At 42.2% G+C, this 19,831-nt stretch overlaps 1 protein-coding gene across 3 annotated transcripts in view; it reads left to right on the plus strand.

The window, feature by feature from the left end:
- CDIN1 (CDAN1 interacting nuclease 1) overlaps nucleotides 1-15,729 on the plus strand; it is a 214,571-nt gene extending 198,842 nt beyond the window's left edge. For 2 of the 3 annotated variants that reach the window (XM_072115434.1, XM_072115437.1), the window contains one exon: nucleotides 15,064-15,729. In XM_072115434.1, coding sequence (XP_071971535.1) covers nucleotides 15,064-15,247 — 184 coding nt within the window. In that variant the 3' untranslated portion in view covers nucleotides 15,248-15,729. Of the gene's footprint in view, nucleotides 1-9,747; nucleotides 9,962-15,063 lie in introns of all 3 variants that reach the window. The other variant, XR_011848816.1, reaches the window with a different exon arrangement.
- Nucleotides 15,730-19,831: the final 4,102 nt, after the last annotated feature.

Here is a 19,831-nt window from a genome sequence, read left to right on the forward strand (position 1 = left end):
ATGTGCAAAATGAAAGGCATAGAAAACTGTAAGAAAGGAAAAAGGGATTGTATTCAAAAACGCACTGTAGGTTTGTTAAGTCAGCACCCACGCAACTTGTAATATCTTTATTATGTTAATCGAAACTTCAAAAATGTTAAAAACTATGTTGGAAGAAATTCCTTTCATCGGTTGGAGTAAGACTATGGAGATATAGGAAGTAGTGTCAGGAAATAATATGAGGATAACTGGTTTTTGCTTTAAATCTCGAAAGCTGACCGACCTGATGAAGGTACCATATTTTCCGGTGAACGAGATAACTTTTTAACCCCTGAAAATGTTTTTAAAAGTAGGGGGTCGTCTTATACGCCGGGTGAGGAGGGAGCAGCCGTTTTAGTAGAATCTACTATTGTGTCACTGGAATGTGGTGAACCATTGCGTGACCAGGACCGTGGCTGTGGTGAAGCTATAAGGGGTCAGCTATCAGATCATCATCCGTAGATGATATTCTGCCATCTCAACCAGGAGATGACAGCGTGGTAGGGGTGTACATCACACATCTACCATATATCCTCACACTACGGTGACATAAACTCTCACTACACTGGTACAGACTCACACTCATCTCTGTCACACTGTACAAAACTTAAATTCATGCTTATAGCACTATGTTGGCTTCTCACGCATCTTCATCACACTGTGCCCGCCTGAGCCACACACTCATCTTCATCACACTGTGCCGGCCTGAGCCACACACTCATCTTCATCACACTGTGCCCGCCTGAGCCACACACTCATCTTCATCACACTGTGCCGGCCTGAGCAACACACTCATCTTCATCACACTGTGCCGGCCTGAGCCACACACTCATCTTCATCACACTGTGCCGGCCTGAGCAACACACTCATCTTCATCAAACTGTGCCCGCCTGAGCCACACACTCATCTTCATCACACTGTGCCCGCCTGAGCCACACACTCATCTTCATCACACTGTGCCCGCCTGAGCAACACACTCATCTTCATCAAACTGTGCCCGCCTGAGCAACACACTCATCTTCATCAAACTGTGCCTGCCTGAGCAACACACACATCTCCATCACACTATGCCAGCCTGAGCCACACACTCATCTTCATCAAACTGTGCCCGCCTGAGCCACACACTCATCTTCATCAAACTGTGCCTGCCTGAGCAACACACACATCTCCATCACACTATGCCAGCCTGAGCCACACACTCATCTTCATCAAACTGTGTCCGCCTGAGCCACACACTCATCTTCATCACACTGTGCCCGCCTGAGCCACACACTCATCTTCATCACACTGTGCCCGCCTGAGGCACACACTCATCTTCATCACACTGTGCAGGCCTGAGCCACACACTCATCTTCATCACACTGTGCCGGCCTGAGCAACACACTCATCTTCATCAAACTGTGCCCGCCTGAGCAACACACTCATCTTCATCAAACTGTGCCCGCCTGAGCAACACACTCATCTTCATCACACTGTGCCCGCCTGAGCCACACACTCATCTTCATCAAACTGTGCCCGCCTGAGCAACACACTCATCTTCATCAAACTGTGCCCGCCTGAGCAACACACTCATCTTCATCACACTGTGCCCGCCTGAGCCACACACTCATCTTCATCAAACTGTGCCCGCCTGAGCAACACACACATCTCCATCACACTATGCCAGCCTGAGCCACACACTCATCTTCATCAAACTGTGCCCGCCTGAGCAACACACACATCTTCATCACACTGTGCCAGCCTGAGCCTTACACACATTTCTATCACACCGTGCCCGCCTGAGCCACACACTCATCTTCATCACACTGTGCCCGCCTGAGCCACACACTCATCTTCATCACACTGTGACAGCCTGAGCCACACGCTCATCTTCATCACACTGTGCCAGCCTGAGCCACACACTCATCTTCATCACACTGTCCCCGCCTGAGCCACACACTCATCATCATCACACTGTGCCCGCCTGAGCCACACACTCATCTTCATCAAACTGTGCCAGCCTGAGCCACACACATACCTACAACACTATGCCAGTCTCCCACACCTACCCATCACACTGTGCCAACTTCACACACAGCACAGTATCAGCATCACATTGTGCCAGCTTCATGTACATAACCATCACACTGTTCCAACATTACAGACATCCCTCTCATCCGAGGCTGTTTGTTTTCTGCTCATTTGTTGCAATGTGCCAATGAGCCTCTGTAATAAATGAGCAGTAAAATCCCCATATACTACCATACTGTATTGTACGATCAATAAGACAACCTAGGGTTAAAGTTCCCCAGGAGGTCTGAAAATAGTAAAAAACAAATAAATTTTACCCCCTTTCCCTAGAACTGATATAAAAACAAATCATAAACATGTTAGGTTTCACTGCGTCCCAAAATGTCCCATCTATCAAAATATCATAACCGTTATTCCCAGGGTTTAACCCTGTAACGGGAAAATAGAGCCTAAATGTCTGTGAGTATATCCCAAACTCTATATTTTGACTGTTAAAGATGGGGGTTGTCTCATACACCGTAAAATATGGTAAGTCAAGAGCGTGTCCAGAGAGGTCTATTCTTAGACTAGTTCTACAGTGGTTGGTTATGATGATTATCCTTGGGACCTTCCTAAATCCAATCCAAATGTAACCTCAAATCTGACCTGATGAAGGAGTAAGCCAAGAACTAAGTCCAGTCTAAGTTTAGGTCTAACGATTGAACTGTGTGGCCACTAATATTGTGAAGGTTTTATTTAGTATATTTTATGCTAAAAATTAAGATTCATTTACAGATTGTCAGAAGGCTTTTGTTGAAAGTTTTTTCGAGATGCATCAGCCGACGATCTCTAGGGGAGTTATGTTTTATGTCAAGGGTCTGAAGTGCTGGCCAGCTTGCCCCTCACATTGATTTACTTGTCTTGAAAAGGAAATGTAGTTTTTTTTTTAGTGTATTATGTGTAGTAGACCAAAACAATTAAACTAATGTTAATTTATGAATTTAGGTTAAGACACTGAGTATAGGCACGGCATCTTCAGTGCAGAAATGAGTAAAATTCATCCTAGACTGCGGAGCCACCTTAATAATCCCTACCGACCTGGACTTTAACATCAAGATGGGGAAAAAATGATCTCTTTAGTTTGATGTTTGAGCTAGTGCACATGATGATTACCAAGTAAATAACCTTTAATCCCATCACATTCTTGTCAGGAGGCGTGAGTGATTGATCTCTGCTCTGAAGGCCATGGGGAACATAGCAGAACCATACAAAAGGTTGATTCCTAGAGGAATAAGCCTTGGAAATGTAAGACAGGCCAATTACTTGTTGTGTTCTAACATACGTTTACTATGTGGAAAAGGCCTAAGGACACTGGAAGACTTCTCTTGATAGGAAAAAAATGTTTAGTAATATAGAAAACAAGTATTGATGAATTTAAGCTCAGTTTATAGAATTCACTTCAAGCTGAATATGTGGATAATACCCAAAAAATATCTTTAGTTGTAAATGGTTTTAAAATGCGATAATACTAAATGTTACTTTGTGAGGACTAACAATGGAATAAAATTTAGCAAAAAAACATCTCAATGAAGAACCAATATATAACAGGGTAGTACAGTGACTTTTGGGTGAGACTAGAAGAACGGGAATTTTGCAACTTCTTCCCATTTAGTTACGTGTCTGCAGGAATTTGTATATAAAATAGAAAAAGTTGATTCTCTGTTGGTGGGGACCATTGTCCTGCTACGTTGAAAGTGTAGAGCAGTTTTAGAACAAAATGATTCAATATAACTTCCAAATGTATCATTTTCATCTAATTTTGGTCCTATTGTTGTCCATTTTTCCACTGTTTACAGAGCTATCTGTCAATCAGACAGTATGACCACCCACTGGACTCCTAATTCCAGGTCTTCAAATGAATTAATTACATGTTCAGATAAATCCTTCCCCACAAAAATGTATCTAAATCTTTTCAGCTTATTTACCTTATAAAATTATGCTCAAGGATTGTTTCATCACGCAAGGTTCCCTTTAAATATCACTAAACTAACATCCCCCTCAGGTGAGCGAAGATGAGTCACTTTTTGCTTGAGATTAGTTACTTTTAAAGGTTGGAAGAAGATTGCCACTTCAAATGCTCCTATTTTAGACTTTATAGTACTTAGCATCAAGCTTTTAGTATCATATTAAAGATAACAGTCTTTCATCATTCACGTAGGGCTTGTGGTTCTTATACCTAAGGAGCTGGAGATACATGCAGATAAAGAAATGGGGCCACCATCATATGCTGGTGCACTTAGCTCCTGTGTATAATAAATGTGCTGCATAGATTATATAGTTTACATTACTATAACTATTTTTTTAAAGTGAACCTGTTAGTTAAACATATATTTGAAAACTGCTGTTATCAAATATACAACTATCCCTATACTGTTCCTCCCCATTCCTCCCTATAGATTTGTAAAGTTGACTAACCATCTATGCAAATGACCCCATGCAAATCCAATCATCTTCTTTAATCTGAGCTAAATCCAGCATATTTATGCCTTTCCTGCTTAGCTGCGCCTCAAGCGCATTACCTCCTCCCTTAGGAATGGGAAAAATGCTAGCTGTTTGACTCACGAAGAGAGTTCCTGAGGGAGGGGTGAATGAGGGGATTGAGAGAGGTGCTAAATATGTGTGACTTGATGAATTTAAATCATCCGCACATTCACCCTCTCCCTCAGGAATGAGAGAAACACTGACTGTGTGACTCACTGAAGAGAATTTCTAAGGGGGGAGGGTGAATGAGGAGCTAATTTCTCTTCAGCAAGTCACACACAGACAACAGCTCTCTCATTCCTGAGTGAGAGGTCAATGATGAAAATGTATATAGAGTCCACCATAACAACCTCCTGCGGCAGAGAGTTCCACAGTCTCACTGCTCTTACAGTAAAGAACCTTTGTCTATGTTGATGGTAGAATCGCCTCTCCTCTAGGTGTAGACGATGCCCCCTGTCTATGGTGATGGTAGAGCCACCTCTCCTCTAGGTGTAGAGGATGCCCCCTGTCTATGGTGATGGTAGAACCGCCTCTCCTCTAGGTGTAGAGGATGCCCCCTGTCTATGGTGATGGTAGAACCGCCTCTCCTCTAGGTGTAGAGGATGCCCACTGTCTATGGTGATGGTAGAACCTCCTCTCCTCTAGGTGTAGAGGATGCCCCCTGTCTATGGTGATGGTAGAACCGCCTCTCCTCTAGGTGTAGAGGATGCTCCCTGTCTATGGTGATGGTAGAACCGCCTCTCCTCTAGGCGTAGAGGATGCCCCCTGTCTATGTTGATGGTAGAATCGCCTCTCCTGTAGGCGCAGAGGATGCCCCCTTGTCCTGGTCACAGGCCTAGGTATAAAACGATCTTTGGAGAGATCCTTGTACTGTCCGTTCAGGTATTTGTACATTGTATAAAGTAGGCCTCTTCTGAATAGGCCTCTGGAAGCTGGGGGATCGGCTGTGCTAGAAGAACATGAATATGCATAGATGGTGAGAAAACATTACAAATGCACAGTGGAGCTGTACAAGCATAGGGAGGAACAATATAGGTATAGTTTTATCTCTGCATAACAGAAGTTTTCAAAGATATGTCTAGCTAGTTTGGGTTAGTTTATCTGATAGGTTGCAGCTTCTGTAGCCTATTGCCAATTACAAAAAAGATCATCTTTTAATATGACACCAAAAGCGTGGTTTTAGATGCAATAGAGCCCAAGTCATAGGTGACTGAAGTGATGATTCCCCCTAAGCATGACTCATCACAAAATGTGATTCTTTTTTTTTTTGTAATAAGAAAATAAACTGCTAGAATAGATATTTCTTACCTAACCTGAGGGTGCTGGTGGTTTGCTGGTATAAAACTAGTGACAGGTTCCCTTTAATACACAATAAATAAATTTAACTTCAAGTAGTACCTTAGAAAGCCAATTAAGGGAGTGATCGGTAAATGGCGGCCATTCTAGGATTCAACAGAAAATTGTCTAGAAGCTTGAGGTACTTCAGACCTTGTGAATGCAAATTTAACTGGAATACACAAAAAAAGCCATTTAGAAGGACTGCTATTTTGGCGATTTATTCTGAAATTGAGTTTTCCAGCAACATTAGTAACAAGGTTCAGCAAAACACCACTTATTGCCGATGCCTTTCCATTTACAGAGGGGAAAACAAATATTTTTGCATAAGTATTGTTAGAGTAAGTGCTTCTTTGAATGTCACTTAGGCGATAACTATTAGGATTTTCTCCAATTATATGGCACATAGCGAAGCGGGTTCTATTCGTTTGGACGGCTTGTACTGTGCATGTAGGAGGAATTTTAATGTATCTGTGTCCATGTCGATAGTGAATCAACTGATCTGGGACCTTAGAAAAAGTTCAGTCTAATACATTGAGGAAACATCTCCTCTCGAAAATGTGAAGAAGTTGTTTCTTTGTCTTAAAGACAGGGCCGGGCTTTAAAGGGTCGCTCCGCTTGCAGGATGTCTGGGAAACCTCAAACCTACTTTATAATAAACCTTAACCCATCATACAAAACTGACATTATGTAACCACAAGGTACGTTCTACGAGGTACGTGTAAACTGGAATTGACTTTTTGAGGTCGCCTTGTGGTTGATACAGTAGTGAGTGTACTCGGCAGGCTTGAACAGACTGAGTTTCCTACTAATTTGGGTGTGGGATGCCATCCAAACGGTAACCTATAAACAAGGCTGGATCGGCTTCTTGGATGCAGTTCTTCCCTGTGTACTTGTAACATGAAACTGATAACAGATCTGACGACACCATGTCAGACAACTCAAAAGGAAGAGGCATGAGTACTGGAGACGGGTTGGCACACGGAGTAATGACTTACAGGCGGTATACAATGCCATCTTATTGTGTCGTGTTATTAAAGTCGAGCTTGTGCCGTGTTTACAATATATACTTTTTGGGGGCCTTGTCCCTCCTCGCAGAAGATCTAGGCCAGATCAGCAGCTGCGTTTAGGCAGCCGCCTTTGTAAATGTATGAGACTGTGTAAGATTATCCAGAGATCAGCCAGCGGTGCCCTCAGCGAGGTCTGTTTCCTATCAAACCCTAAAAATAAACACTGGTTAATCAGCTGAGAAGCTACATGGATGGCTCCGACAGTCCTGAAATCCAGTCCTAGGATCCTTAGAAAGTGTGGAGACATTCCTCTAGTGCTCACCCAAAAAAGACTGTTTCAGATGCACCTCACTTTTATGAAATCTGTGTTCACACACATACGGTAAAGCCATCATTAATGCGTGTTGGGTCAAGCTGAAACGCGTCGGTCATCATTTTCCTACCTTACTGTACCTATGGCTTTTATCTCATGTCCTTATAAAGAAGAGTTTGTCTGCTCCAATCTCGCTGGAGCTTTTTCTCAGTTCTTCACTTTTAGGAACACTTTGGAGTCCTTTGTTTACAGCAAAAAGGATGTCCTCCTTCTGTAGTGTGAAATTTATATTCTGTCCTATATTTTAGTGCCTGCAGATAGGACAATATGTAGAATCTGCTCTGCACCTCCTACTCTATAAGATGCTGCCTTCAGAAAAGGACACTGTACAATGTGCTGCCTGCAGGTAGGACACTAATGGGCTCATTTACTAATGGTCCGAATCGCGCACTTTCTGATTTGCCCTGAATTGCCTCGGGATTTTGGCGCACGCGCATCGGCGCCGGCTTTCACGCGACAGAAATCGGGGGGCCTGGCCGCTGGACAACCCGCCGGATACGGGAAAACTGCAGAATTAAAAAAATAATTTGTGTCGCAAGATCAGCACTTACATGCACCAGGAAGAAGCAGGTGAACTCCGGCGGACCTCGGCGCAGCAGCGACACCTGGTGGATATCGGGCGCACGGACCTTAGTGAATCCCGGCAGACCCGAATCCTCGTCAGAGAACGCGCCGCTGTATCGTGACTGGACCGGGTAAGTAAATGTGCCCCTATGTATAATTTTCTCAGCTCATACTGCTCTATAACATGCCTGCACATTATACTTCATTTTCCACTACCAAAACTACTAGGGTATTATATTCAACTTCTCTATAAACTGGTCACTATTGAATTAACCTTCAGGTTATTAAGTTTTTATACTAATAAAAGTTGTGTATTCGATGAATACATTTTATATTTTGGGCACTGCTAGCCGTAGAAAAGACTTTAGCCACCCGCAGTTCATTTTTAAAGTTTGCTAGTTTCCCTCCGCTGCTATTCCATGCTAGGAAGATGCAGGGATACCGATACATCATGTAGAGTTGCTTTGTTCACAGGCTTCTCCTTAGTTTACATCAGAGGGAATTAGGAAATAATAGGAAATACACGAGACTGTCTGTGCCCCAACATTATAGCGTTAATTCACATTAAGCACAGCTCCTTATTAAGGAAACAATGTCTGGCTTCTGAGCATTGTTACTCGATATCCCAGGTGATCCATGTTACAAGGTGAATATTATACCCATCCGCGTTGTAAACATTTCTTAAAAGGAAGAGCACAAGCTCCCCCCCTCCCATCCTCCTTTCTAATTTCTCCTTTTCATCCGCTGGAAACATTTTTGTTGCAGACAAAAGAGCAGCAGTGTTGCCAAGTCTGCGCCAGGCATCTTTTCAGAGGAGCAGTGTGCACCAGGAAATTTTTTGCGAGAAGGTATAATCAGAGCGTACTTCACCCCTCTCCGTAATGTATCGGCGGCTTTTCACATTCCTCCAGCACAATGCCTCCAAAAGTGAAAACATGCACATGGGGAGACTGCCTTCCACCTATTTGTCATGCAGCCTAGCAGTCTGTAATCAAGCTGTGGCTTAGATACACACTGTGTAATTTGTGCGTAAATTAAGAGGTGTTTAAGAGCAGGAGATGTTTGCGAGCTAATGGCTGGCGGCTGACACTCCACCCTCCACATCGGCAGCGGCTCCGACACCTGAGGCCTGCCACCCGCTTCTTTAGATAGGAACAGGTGCCTTGGTGTTGATGGGGTTTTCTTTCAGGCAACACCCATGATCACCATATATAAATAGCAACCAGGACAAACAAACAGATTCACAATGTGATCCTGTCCTACAAGAGAAACTATTGGTCAACTGATTTGTCTTCATATGTTCAAATTTATTTGCTGAAATTTTATAGCATGCTTTTGGAAAAATAAATGGTTAAATGCAGGAAAGATTTAAATAGAGTTGTCCAAAATTAGGAAATCAATGGCCTGAAGGAGGGGACACAACAACTGATTCTTGCCTCTCTATTCTGGTAGAGAGCCCTCCAATATTTCTGGTTTCTGTTTATATACTGAGGCTACAGCGGTGGTGGACTACCGACAATATCGGGCCCGAAAAACGTCACCACGTGAATTTGCCGCTCTTGTGTCATCGACGCGGGAAGGTCTGCTCACACACCCAACGACAGTAAAACAGACTGCTCAACTCACGCATAAAGATGTAGAAACAATTGTCCCATAGAAATACATGGGGACAAACACTAGCTGTTGGAACAATGGCTAGCACATGTCAAAAACAATTATTGTTAGGTTGATGCCAGTATAAGGCCTATTGCCTATCGGCGAGTTTGACCGGACCCAGACATCCTGAGCTTACATGCTTCGTTCACTTCAGTATTTCTAACTTTGGGAGCGACCAAACTGACAAGTTTGTTGGAAAAGAACTGACTTGTGGGCAGGGGTCATGAGAGGTCCTCATCGCTAACCTCTTTATCTTAACAGACCAGTGTTGGCGGAAGCGACGCACTTGAATAGAGGGTAGAAGAGAGAACCTATACGTATGACTCCGATCCCCTCTAGTCCAACGCATCGTCATCCATCACCGCAGATCTCTGTGTACAGGGGCTCCAAAGTTGTTAGAAATCCAAGATAAACTTCAGCTCACCTCCAGACCCAGGGCCAGTAAGGCAGTAGTCCACCTTGCTGCAAAGGAAAGGTATGGAAATCCAATGATAGAAAGTTGAATGGACCAGCCAAACGGTACACACTGTAGTTTTATTAAAGATGCCGTAAAAATTTTACTGTAAAAAAGTGTCGTCCAGTATATCATTTCCTAATCCTCGAAAACCCCTTTAAATGTGTTGTCCAGCCACTAAAACAATGAAACAGAAAGATATAAAATTAATTCAGTCATGGCCCAATCTGAAATGAATTTTTAATTGAAAATGTAGAACTGCATTTTTCAGCCCTATATGTCCATGTATAGTCATGGTGCTAAATAAAGGTGCAGGCTGTCATTAGCCCCCACAACTCTGTATAGAAATTAATGATGGCCCCACCTTGGAGTAAAGAACAGCTTGTATTCTTTTGTGTGTGGTTAGTCATTGTGACTTTCCGTTTTGGTATTGTAACCTGACGTTGATAAATCATAGAACAATGCAGTCTTTTTAGTGAGCTCGTATAAGAGCCAATCGGGCAAAACAACTCCATACCTCATGCATGCTGTTGTATCTTGGCAGAGCAGCAAAAGGCATCGTAACCCACGGCTCATCATACAACATGAACCTGGAGGTTTGTAATGGAGAACATGGTTGAAGTTTTAATAGGATACTTTGGATGTTTCTATATGCCTCTCTCATCAAAGCACCACGTGGTCCATCATTCTGGACCATTCATATATTACGTGGAGGCCATTAATCTGTATTATCCAATGGGGAGGGTTATACATAAATAATCGTTGGGCTGTTAGCTGAGGTACTAAGATTGAGAGTGATTATAATCGACCAAGCATATTACTACATTTCCGGGGGGTATATTTCATGAGTGGGTTAACACAATGCTAAAATAAGGGAAAACCTTCAAAATAAAGATATCATTAAAATTGATGGGATCATACATTCTACCTGTTATCTATTTCCAGATATTCGGTTCCGAGCTGTTTTTCTTTGCCTATAAAATAAGAGCTTTGTGAAGATCCTCTATCTTTTTTGTCTCCATGGTAACAGACTACACACATACACTTTGTAGTCTGATCCTTTAGTTGGTTACCATGAAGTATTAGGCAGATTGGTGGCAAAATAGAACGATTAGACATTTGTTTGTAGTCTGTAGTCATGGAGTCAAAGTTACAAAGTTTCTGTTTAGATCCATCGGAACAGTTTAAACATTGGTTGTGAACGTTTAGAAAAATGCATGGCAGTCACAGGCATATAGGTGGCAAGGTGTCCAAACCTTCCAGCTTCCTGCAGTGGTGGAGCTGGCAGCTTCTGATGTGAAGGTATAAGTAGCAGAATATATATCAATACTTTGTGGTGCAATGCAACAGTGTCCGGATTCTTCAATCAAGATATAAAACTAATGTAAACTAATACCCAAGCGTGAAAAGTTCTCTTCACATGAGCATCATAATTTCCATCTATGAAAGCAGTGACCGATCTGTTACATATATCGGGCACTGAAGGACCTATTGTGGCTTATTTACTAAGGGTTCGCGGCCGCCCTTTGCACGGGTGTGCTGGGTTTTGCACGGGTGTGCCGGGTATTTAACAGGGGATTAAGTCGCACGTGTTTGGATTGTGTCGCATCTACGCCGGCTTTCATGCGACACAAATCGAGGGGGGGGGGAATCGCCGGACAATCCGACGGATTCGGACTGAACGCGGGATTTAACTTTCAAATTGTGTTGCAAGATCAAGCACTTAAATGCACCAGGAAGAAGAAGGTGAACTTCGGCGGGAAAGCAACACATGCAGGATATCGGGTTCACGATATTAGTGAATCGCAGCAGAGTGCATGATCGTCAGACAATGCACTTTCTGTGAACTCTTCTGGATGGGTAAGTAAATGTGCCCCATTGACTTTTTAAGGAAGTCCATCATGTTCAGATGCATTTTCTGGTGAATGTGAAGGACCATATATGACCGAGCTATGAGCATAACATTAGCCATTAGCAGAGTGTTGTAGGTAGAGTTTTAATGTTGCAGAAGGGTTGTTGGGTCGACAAAAATTATATAGAAAGGGATAAGAATAATGAATCAGGTTCCAACGCTTCCTTGGATCTGTTCTTTCTGGTCATTCTTGATGCTCGGGAATAGATCGCTGGACTCATCACAGACCATAATGGAAGCTCTCCTCAACCACTGACTGTCTGATCTTATCCAGAATAGGTTGTTTGTCTTCTGAAAATCATAACATTCTTACACTTTCCCCAAACCATTTTTTTAACCAATAATCTCAGATTTTTAAAGTATTTTATTTTGACTTTAATTTCTATTTATTGTCTTGAAAGAATGTTTCTACGTCTAGTTACTATATTATGACTCCCTGATATAATAATAATATGCCTTTTTTTTTATTTATTAAATTTTTTTTAATGTTATTAACAGAAAATGTATTGTTGTGGCTTTGACATAACAGGTTAACCCTTAGGCAGCTCAGGTTTAGGTGGTTTAACTACTGATTAGTTTAAAAAGACAGACTATTGCTCTGAAATGTAACTTCCTCGCTGTTGAAAGCCCCGCCATAAATCCACATATAAACTGTTACATGACATTGCAGTGAACTCAACGTTCACATTGTAACAGGCATCTTCCCCCGCAGTGTTTTCTTTGGCAGGATCCCCCAGCAGGCTCTCGTAAATCACCTGGTAAACCCTTGCTCATACTATGCTATGGGGGACGGCTTCCACTGATGAAGCTCCATGAACTCAGCTTCCATGGATCCAAAGTTTGGAGAAATTTTGGGTTTGGGGTGTGGCATTGAAATGAAAACTAATGGTAGCTCATTTTTCTTTTTCTTTTTTTAATAAATTAGTGGCCGGTAAAAAGAAAGGCAAAAAAGCTGAAAAATATAAACACACAACTACACATAGACTTGTCACAAAACAGCTGCAACAAGATACAGTAGTCATACATGACATCTGTCAAAAATATCACTGGATTGAAAAAAAGCTTGTTTTATCTACCGCCGCTGGTTTCGATATTCTAAAGATATTTGACTTACCAACGTTTTAGTTTTTTTAATACTTTTATTCACATGCCATGCAACGCATCATAACTTTCTGATTTGTCGGTGGCTTAGCAGATAGGACTGTTACCTTGTAGCACCAGGGTCCTGGGTTCACATTTGAACCATGCCATTTGTGCAGGGAGTCTCTGTATTTAGGAATTTTCTCCGGATTCCCCCCGTTTCCTCAAATACTCAAAAGATGCAACAAAGAGTAGGGAGAGCCATTGATTCAAAAACCCACAAAATTGTCAAAAAATAATTTAGCAAGAGTGACTTTCTCTCGTTTTAAAAAGTGTGTGGTTAGTGTAAGACATAGCCCCAAAAGTTGGCAAAATTTCACTCTATAGCTGACGAAGGCTCAGGAGACCCATAACGCGCACTATATCTATATCATATCATATTTACATCTGAATTAAAAGAAATAATCATCACTACCTTAAAGTTTTGGGACCACTTTTTTTTTCATACAGTTTTTTCCATGTTCATGAGGTGAGGTAGTGTTGGGACAAGTGCCGACCATTCAACTACATAATTTCACTCCAGTTAAGATGTAGTGCATAGTGGTTTTGCCCAAATTCGACTGAGACTGAATTCTAAAATACTTTTCAGGTCCCAACCTGTAACACCTGGCCCTAGCAAAATCACCAGCGTTGTTTAAACGACTGCGGTGACACGTGCTGCCACTGACATATCAGCAGCATCGTCACTCCCGTTAATGTCATCAAGGAGCGTCGATCCTCCCCAAAATGGCAGCACCGCGCTCCGTTGGCAGCTTAGTTGTGGCTCGTCGGCACAGCCATTTAAATGCTGCCGGTGACTTTGCCAGTAGCATTTAGGGAGTATTGGCACTGATCGCACAAGTTAACTCTGGAAGGAATTTGAGCCAAACCCACGAAATTCGCAAAATTCTAATGACATTCGGAATCTGCTCAACACTAGTAGTGTAGAAGGTGGAAAAACATCTCTGTAAAGACCTAAGTTTGCACCATACCTCAATCAGTTTATACTTTTTAAGCCTAAAGTCAAGACTTTCTCTTGCAAAAACCAAATTCAAAAAGTTGCATAACAATAAACCCTCCACCCATTTAAATTTGGATTGCAAGACAAACTATATGAAAATGTCATCCAATAAGTTGAAGCTATATAAGCAGGGTAAAGTTATAAAATACTACGTGCTCATGTTCTCATACATTGGGGGTGGATAGCTATCAGTTGTTACAGATCGGCATGTTAGTAGGGTATATTACCAAATCCTACTACTGTTATTATTGATATTCCTTTTATATAACCTCATAGTAGGAGAAAAACTCTGTGTTACATCCATCAATTCTGATTTATAGCCTTATCTTCTAATATTCTAAATGAAAAAGCTGTGACCGAGCCCCAGAGAAGGCTGGAGTAGTGCATTCTCTAAGTGTTCTCAGTAGGGGAGAGGGGCCAGTTAAAGCAACCCTTATGTATGTTTATATAAGTGAGGTGAGGTTGATGTGTAGTACAGCGCTCTGATTGATGGTGATTACTTGTTTATGAACCCTAGGCTGAAGGTCTGAACTTCCTCGAGGGCCAAATAGTTCAGGGGGCTGTTTCCTGAGGCTGCCCCAGGGATCTCTCCATCTGAAAGAGGGAGGAATGGATAGGCAGTCACAGGCAGACAGCCAAGTCTACGTGTAACAAATGCAGAATGATATTGATATGTAGATCTCAGAAATTTGTTTTTAAAGTGAAACGGCACAGAGATGTAGGACTAAAATTAGATTGCGGTTGACAGCCTCTTAGTTCTATGTTTGGATGGGCTTTAGACACAGACTGTGAACTTTCTATCGGGTCGGACTTTGAAAAAAAGCTTTTTGAGATTTTTGAGTTAGTTTTTTTTTTTTTAAGGTTGCTGGTCCATCTTTTGGTGCATTTACACATTCAATTTTTTTGCATGCTATTTTACTTGACCTCACCTGATTTTTGGCTTAAAAAAAATGCAAAAACATGAACCGTTCATCTTCTATAACCTCCATGTATTTAATGTGTTTGTTCTTCTCGTCAGTAGAAGCCGAAGCTTCTAGATCATCACTAATGTGATACATGTGTCTATTTCAGGTTTGGGCCCGGCCTGGTCATCTACTGGTATGGATTTATTGAAGAGCTCGATTGTCACCGGGAACGTGGAATACTGTTGAAGGACGAGTTTCCTTCTAACATAGTAACACTACGTGGCTGTATGGCACTGGAAGAGGAGCATGCCGGAGATTGCAAGCTAGAGAAAATCCAGGAAGCACAGTAATATTTACATACAGGTTTTACATGCTGAACTCCAGATGAACCGCAGGACGAGGTTACAGAACTGCCTTCTCATACAAACACTCAGACAATCAGTTTACCTTCCTTCCCAGTCGCCCTTCTGCCCAAAATCCACGCACTATCTCTAACACCTCTGCTTCTGCAGATGCTCTGCGGACATACACACTGGCCTTCCTTCCGTCTGCACCCTTTCACCCTGAGCCAAGCGGAAACCACTGCACTTCTGACGCCCCTCACTCTCCAGATATATTTGCAGAGGACCAGTATTATTTGGCGTGTAATTTACCAGGACAATGACAAAGGATGAATATAGGAAGTTTGTGGAACACATTTAGTATCATAAAGTTGAAGGTTGCCAAGAACTAACATCTGACGCATGTCCACATAAAGTCTATGACCTTTTATATATATAAAAAAAGATAAGTGTTAATGTATGTTTTAACAAATAAAGTTTTTCTGAATTTGTATATTTTATTCTTGGGGCGTGTGCACAATCTTTCCTTCCAGCTATGATCCTTCTGGAATTAAAGGAGTTCTCCAGTGAAATACAAGTTATCTACAGGGTAGGGGCTAACTTGTTGATCAGTGGTGGTCTCAGGGTCGTGACCCCCATGGATCACAAGAACAAGTGTTCGTTGTACCCCCATCGTACCTTGAGATGAAGAAAGCCGCCGGTTGCGTTTTGGTCGGCAACTGCTCCATTCAGCTCTAAGGCACTGAGGGAGATTTCTGAGCGCCGTACTAGGGAATCTCCGTCAGCACCATAGAGATGAATAGAGCAACCAGCCTTTGCGCGATCAGCTGCACTCTCTGGATACTACAGGTGTCGAAGGACTTGTCACCCGTTGGGGACCCATCATTAAGATCCGATCAGCAGGTTAACCCCTGGAAAACCCCTATAAGTACGACCAATAGCACGTTTTGAGTGTCCACTATTTCAGTGCCCCTGGTTTCATACTCTATGTAGATATACCCATATTTTTTTCCCCCATAGTGCAACGCCATGCATACCATATATATCACGAGGCTGTAAAAATTATAAAATCTGTTCAGTTAGTGGGAAGGATGTTTCTTGCATAAATCTTCACAATCGTGTGACATAATTTTTGATGGAACGGATGTATCTTGCATAAATCCACTTAGTCTTATGACATAATTTCTATGTGTTGATAATTGCAGGGTGGAGAACTTCCCTTTCAACTCTACATGTCTGTTATTTTATGGTGGGTTTTTTATGGATCCATTTGTTTGAGAAATTGTTTGCCATTTTCTGGTGTTCAATGTTGGCTTACACTAGAAAACAACAGAATGATCAGCAGCCTTTAGCTATCTTTCCCGACTCTCTTATATACATTCATGATCATCTTGGCCAAAAGTGCATGGGTAATGAAAGGAGAAAGCCCCTGTGAGACCTTCCTGGCAGCTATGTAGCTTCTGATAACAAAGAGACTGGGCAGTTGAATTTCGACTTTTCCAACCCTTCTTTTCCCAAACATCTGTCATTAGGAAGGATCGGGAAGCCATTAGGTGGTTGGCCTAACCTACTAAAATCATCAGTTTCTGACAATTTTAAAGGAAATGTACCATCAGAATCCAGTAATCTTAACCAAACACACTTAAATTCTGGTGTGTGTCTGAATTTTTTTTAGTTTTTAAGGCCTCGTTTTCCTAAAAAATTGTTTTAGAATTATTCAAATGTGCCTTGGGGGTTTCACAAGAGCCACTCCGGACTCCATTATCTATTAATTATTCACTCCTCTTTGCAGACTTACTGCCGTCCTCCTCCTGTCCCAGCCAGAGAGACAGTGACATTACAAGGTTCTCAACAATGCTCGACCAGTCAACACTGCAAGGCTCTTCGGAATTGCCAAGAGCTGGCTGTGCAGAGACAATGGGACAGATTTATTTACCCGTCCTGTCGTGATCCCCGCTGTGCGTTGTCCAATGAGGATTCAGGTCTGCCGCGATTCACTAAGGTCGTGCGTCCAATTTCCTTCATGTGTAGCTTCCCTGCTGAGGTCCACCGGCGTTCACCTTCTTCTTCCTGGTGCATGTAAGTGCTTGATCTTGCGACACAATTTCGTTTTTAAATTTCGACGTTTGTTCGAATCAGTCGGGTTGTCTGTTGGCACACCCCCAATTTCTGTCACATGCAAGCCGATGCGCACAATCCGATCGCGTGTGCCAAAAACCCGGGGCAATTTGGCGCAAAAAGGAAATATTCGGGAAACCCATCAGAATCGCGGTCCGCGGACCCTTAGTAAATGTGCCCCAATGTGCATGCGCTGGATTTGCCAAGATTTGGATGATGTCAATGTCTCTCTGGCTGGGGAGGGAGTAGGCAAGAAGTAAGCCTGCAAAGAGGAGTGAATAATTACTAGATGGCGGATGGTGATGATTGGGTGATGCACCCCATCAGGCTTATACCACTTTTTGGAAATTGAAGGAATTATAAACTAGAGGAAGAGTGGATCTAGACGGAAGGGGCACACAACAGTGTGCAGTTGTGTTTGGTTTAGATTACTGGATACTGATGGTAGGTTTCCTTTAACCGATGTATAAAATGGCTTTAAGTTGGGCCATAGATTTAGGTTTGACCCTTCTCTGATGACAAGTTGTCTCTCTGTAGGCTACCAATAGATATTTCTAACCAGTCCAGCCTTCCTTAATACGGGACTGTACAACGGAGCATTACTGTTGGCTAGATGTCCACAAAATTCATAATACCACGTGAAGGCATCACATTACACACTAAGGTAACAGAAATAAGAGATACCATATTGTGTTAGTATAGTATGAGATCAGAGTGAGATCTGGAGAGGTGTGAAATTCTCCTCCAGAGTTCCTTTTTTATGGTATGAAGTTGTGGTATCTGATGAAACACATGATCTCATCTGCAGCAAAACAAATATGTGGGTGTCTGCCAAGGAGATTATGAACATTAAAATGTTTAGTAGCTTTTTGTGTCCGCAGTCAATCAAGCAAACGAGAGAACAGAGAGGTGACTGCGTAAGCAGAGTAGTTAATTTCCCACCATCTGGAAAATGGCTGATACCGAAAGATCAAGCATCCTCAACATCCAAACACTCTCCGAGCTGCACTGTTCAAGGAATCTTTTCCAATACAAAATATTTGGCAGCACTTAGCAACCAGCAAAAGTCCACCCAGTCTTGGCTCCTCGTCACAAAATCTTCTACACTTCTTCTAGAAAGACACGTGCAGTGATTGATATTACTATCAGAAGACAAAACACCAAACATCGAAGAAATTCATTTTCCAGCTAAAAAATATGACAATAAGGGAGTAGGTTTATGTAATCCAAATTCTCAGCTTCTTTTCCTTTGTATGAGAGGTGTCACATATGGTGACCAGACTAGTATCCAGAAGAGTAATCCTCTTTATTTGCAGTTTTCTTACTTAGGCTGTGAATTGGCAGATAGTCTGTTACACTGGATATAATTTGCAATCTATCACTTACTATTACCCCTGATACTGTATAACCGGGACCACATGAAGACTCTGCATCTATGTGGGTGATGACCAGGAGGTTAAACAACTTTTTTAATAAAGTTTGCCATACGCTTGAGACACCTGTCAGTCAAGACATATTTGTCTATAATAATCTTTATATAGCACTTTTAAATTCCGTGGCACTTTACAGATTCTGGGGGACATATACAAATAAAATAATACATTACAGAGTAATAACAGTCATATGAAACAATAGGAGTGAGGGCCCTGATCACAACAGCTTACAGGGGGCGACACAAGAGGTATAAGAGCTTGTATAATGGTCCAGCCATTTTTAGAAGGGAAAAAAAAATAATTGAATAAATAAAAATGCTGCTGCTTGAACCAGCAATCAGCTTCCATCTTATATACAAAGTCAGTGGGATTGCAGAGAAGCTTTTTCCAGATAACAGACAGGAGGAGTGCCCAGAGTTGGTTAAAAAAGAGTTAAAGATGAATGCAGTTATCAAATGTGATAGGCCTGCATAAATAGATGGGTTTTAAGAGCATGTTTGAAGCTTTGGGGGTTGGGTATTAGTCTGATAGACCGGGGTAGGGCATTCCAGAGAATTGGTGCATCTCTGGAGAAGTAGTGTAGGCGTGACTGGGAGGATCGAATTAAGGAGGAGAAAAGTCTAAAATCACTGGCAGATCAAAGAGCATGGGTTGGACGGTAGTGTTCGGTAAGAGAGGAGAGGTAAGGAGGTGCAGCATTATGCAAAGCTTTGTGGATGAGGGTTATTAATTTAAACTGAATGCGGAAGGAGACAGGCAGCCAGTGCAGTGACTGGTATAGACTGGAGGAATCCGTCTAGAGTGTAGCCTGGCTGCTGCAATGAGAATGGATTGTAGAGGAGAGAGTTTGGTAATTGAAAGACCAATTAGTAGGGAGTTACAGTAGTCTAGTCGAGAGCTAATCAGACCTCAGTGTTTTAGAGGTTTCAATTGTAAGAAATGGTTGGATAAAACCATTAAGGTGCATCTGGCAAGAGCAAGCAACAGATTGAATATGGTGCAAAGGAGAGGTCGGAGTCCAGCACAACCCCAAGACATCAGC

Source organism: Engystomops pustulosus, chromosome 7 (genome assembly GCF_040894005.1).
Source record: "Engystomops pustulosus chromosome 7, aEngPut4.maternal, whole genome shotgun sequence".
Lineage (NCBI taxonomy): Eukaryota > Metazoa > Chordata > Amphibia > Anura > Leptodactylidae > Engystomops > Engystomops pustulosus.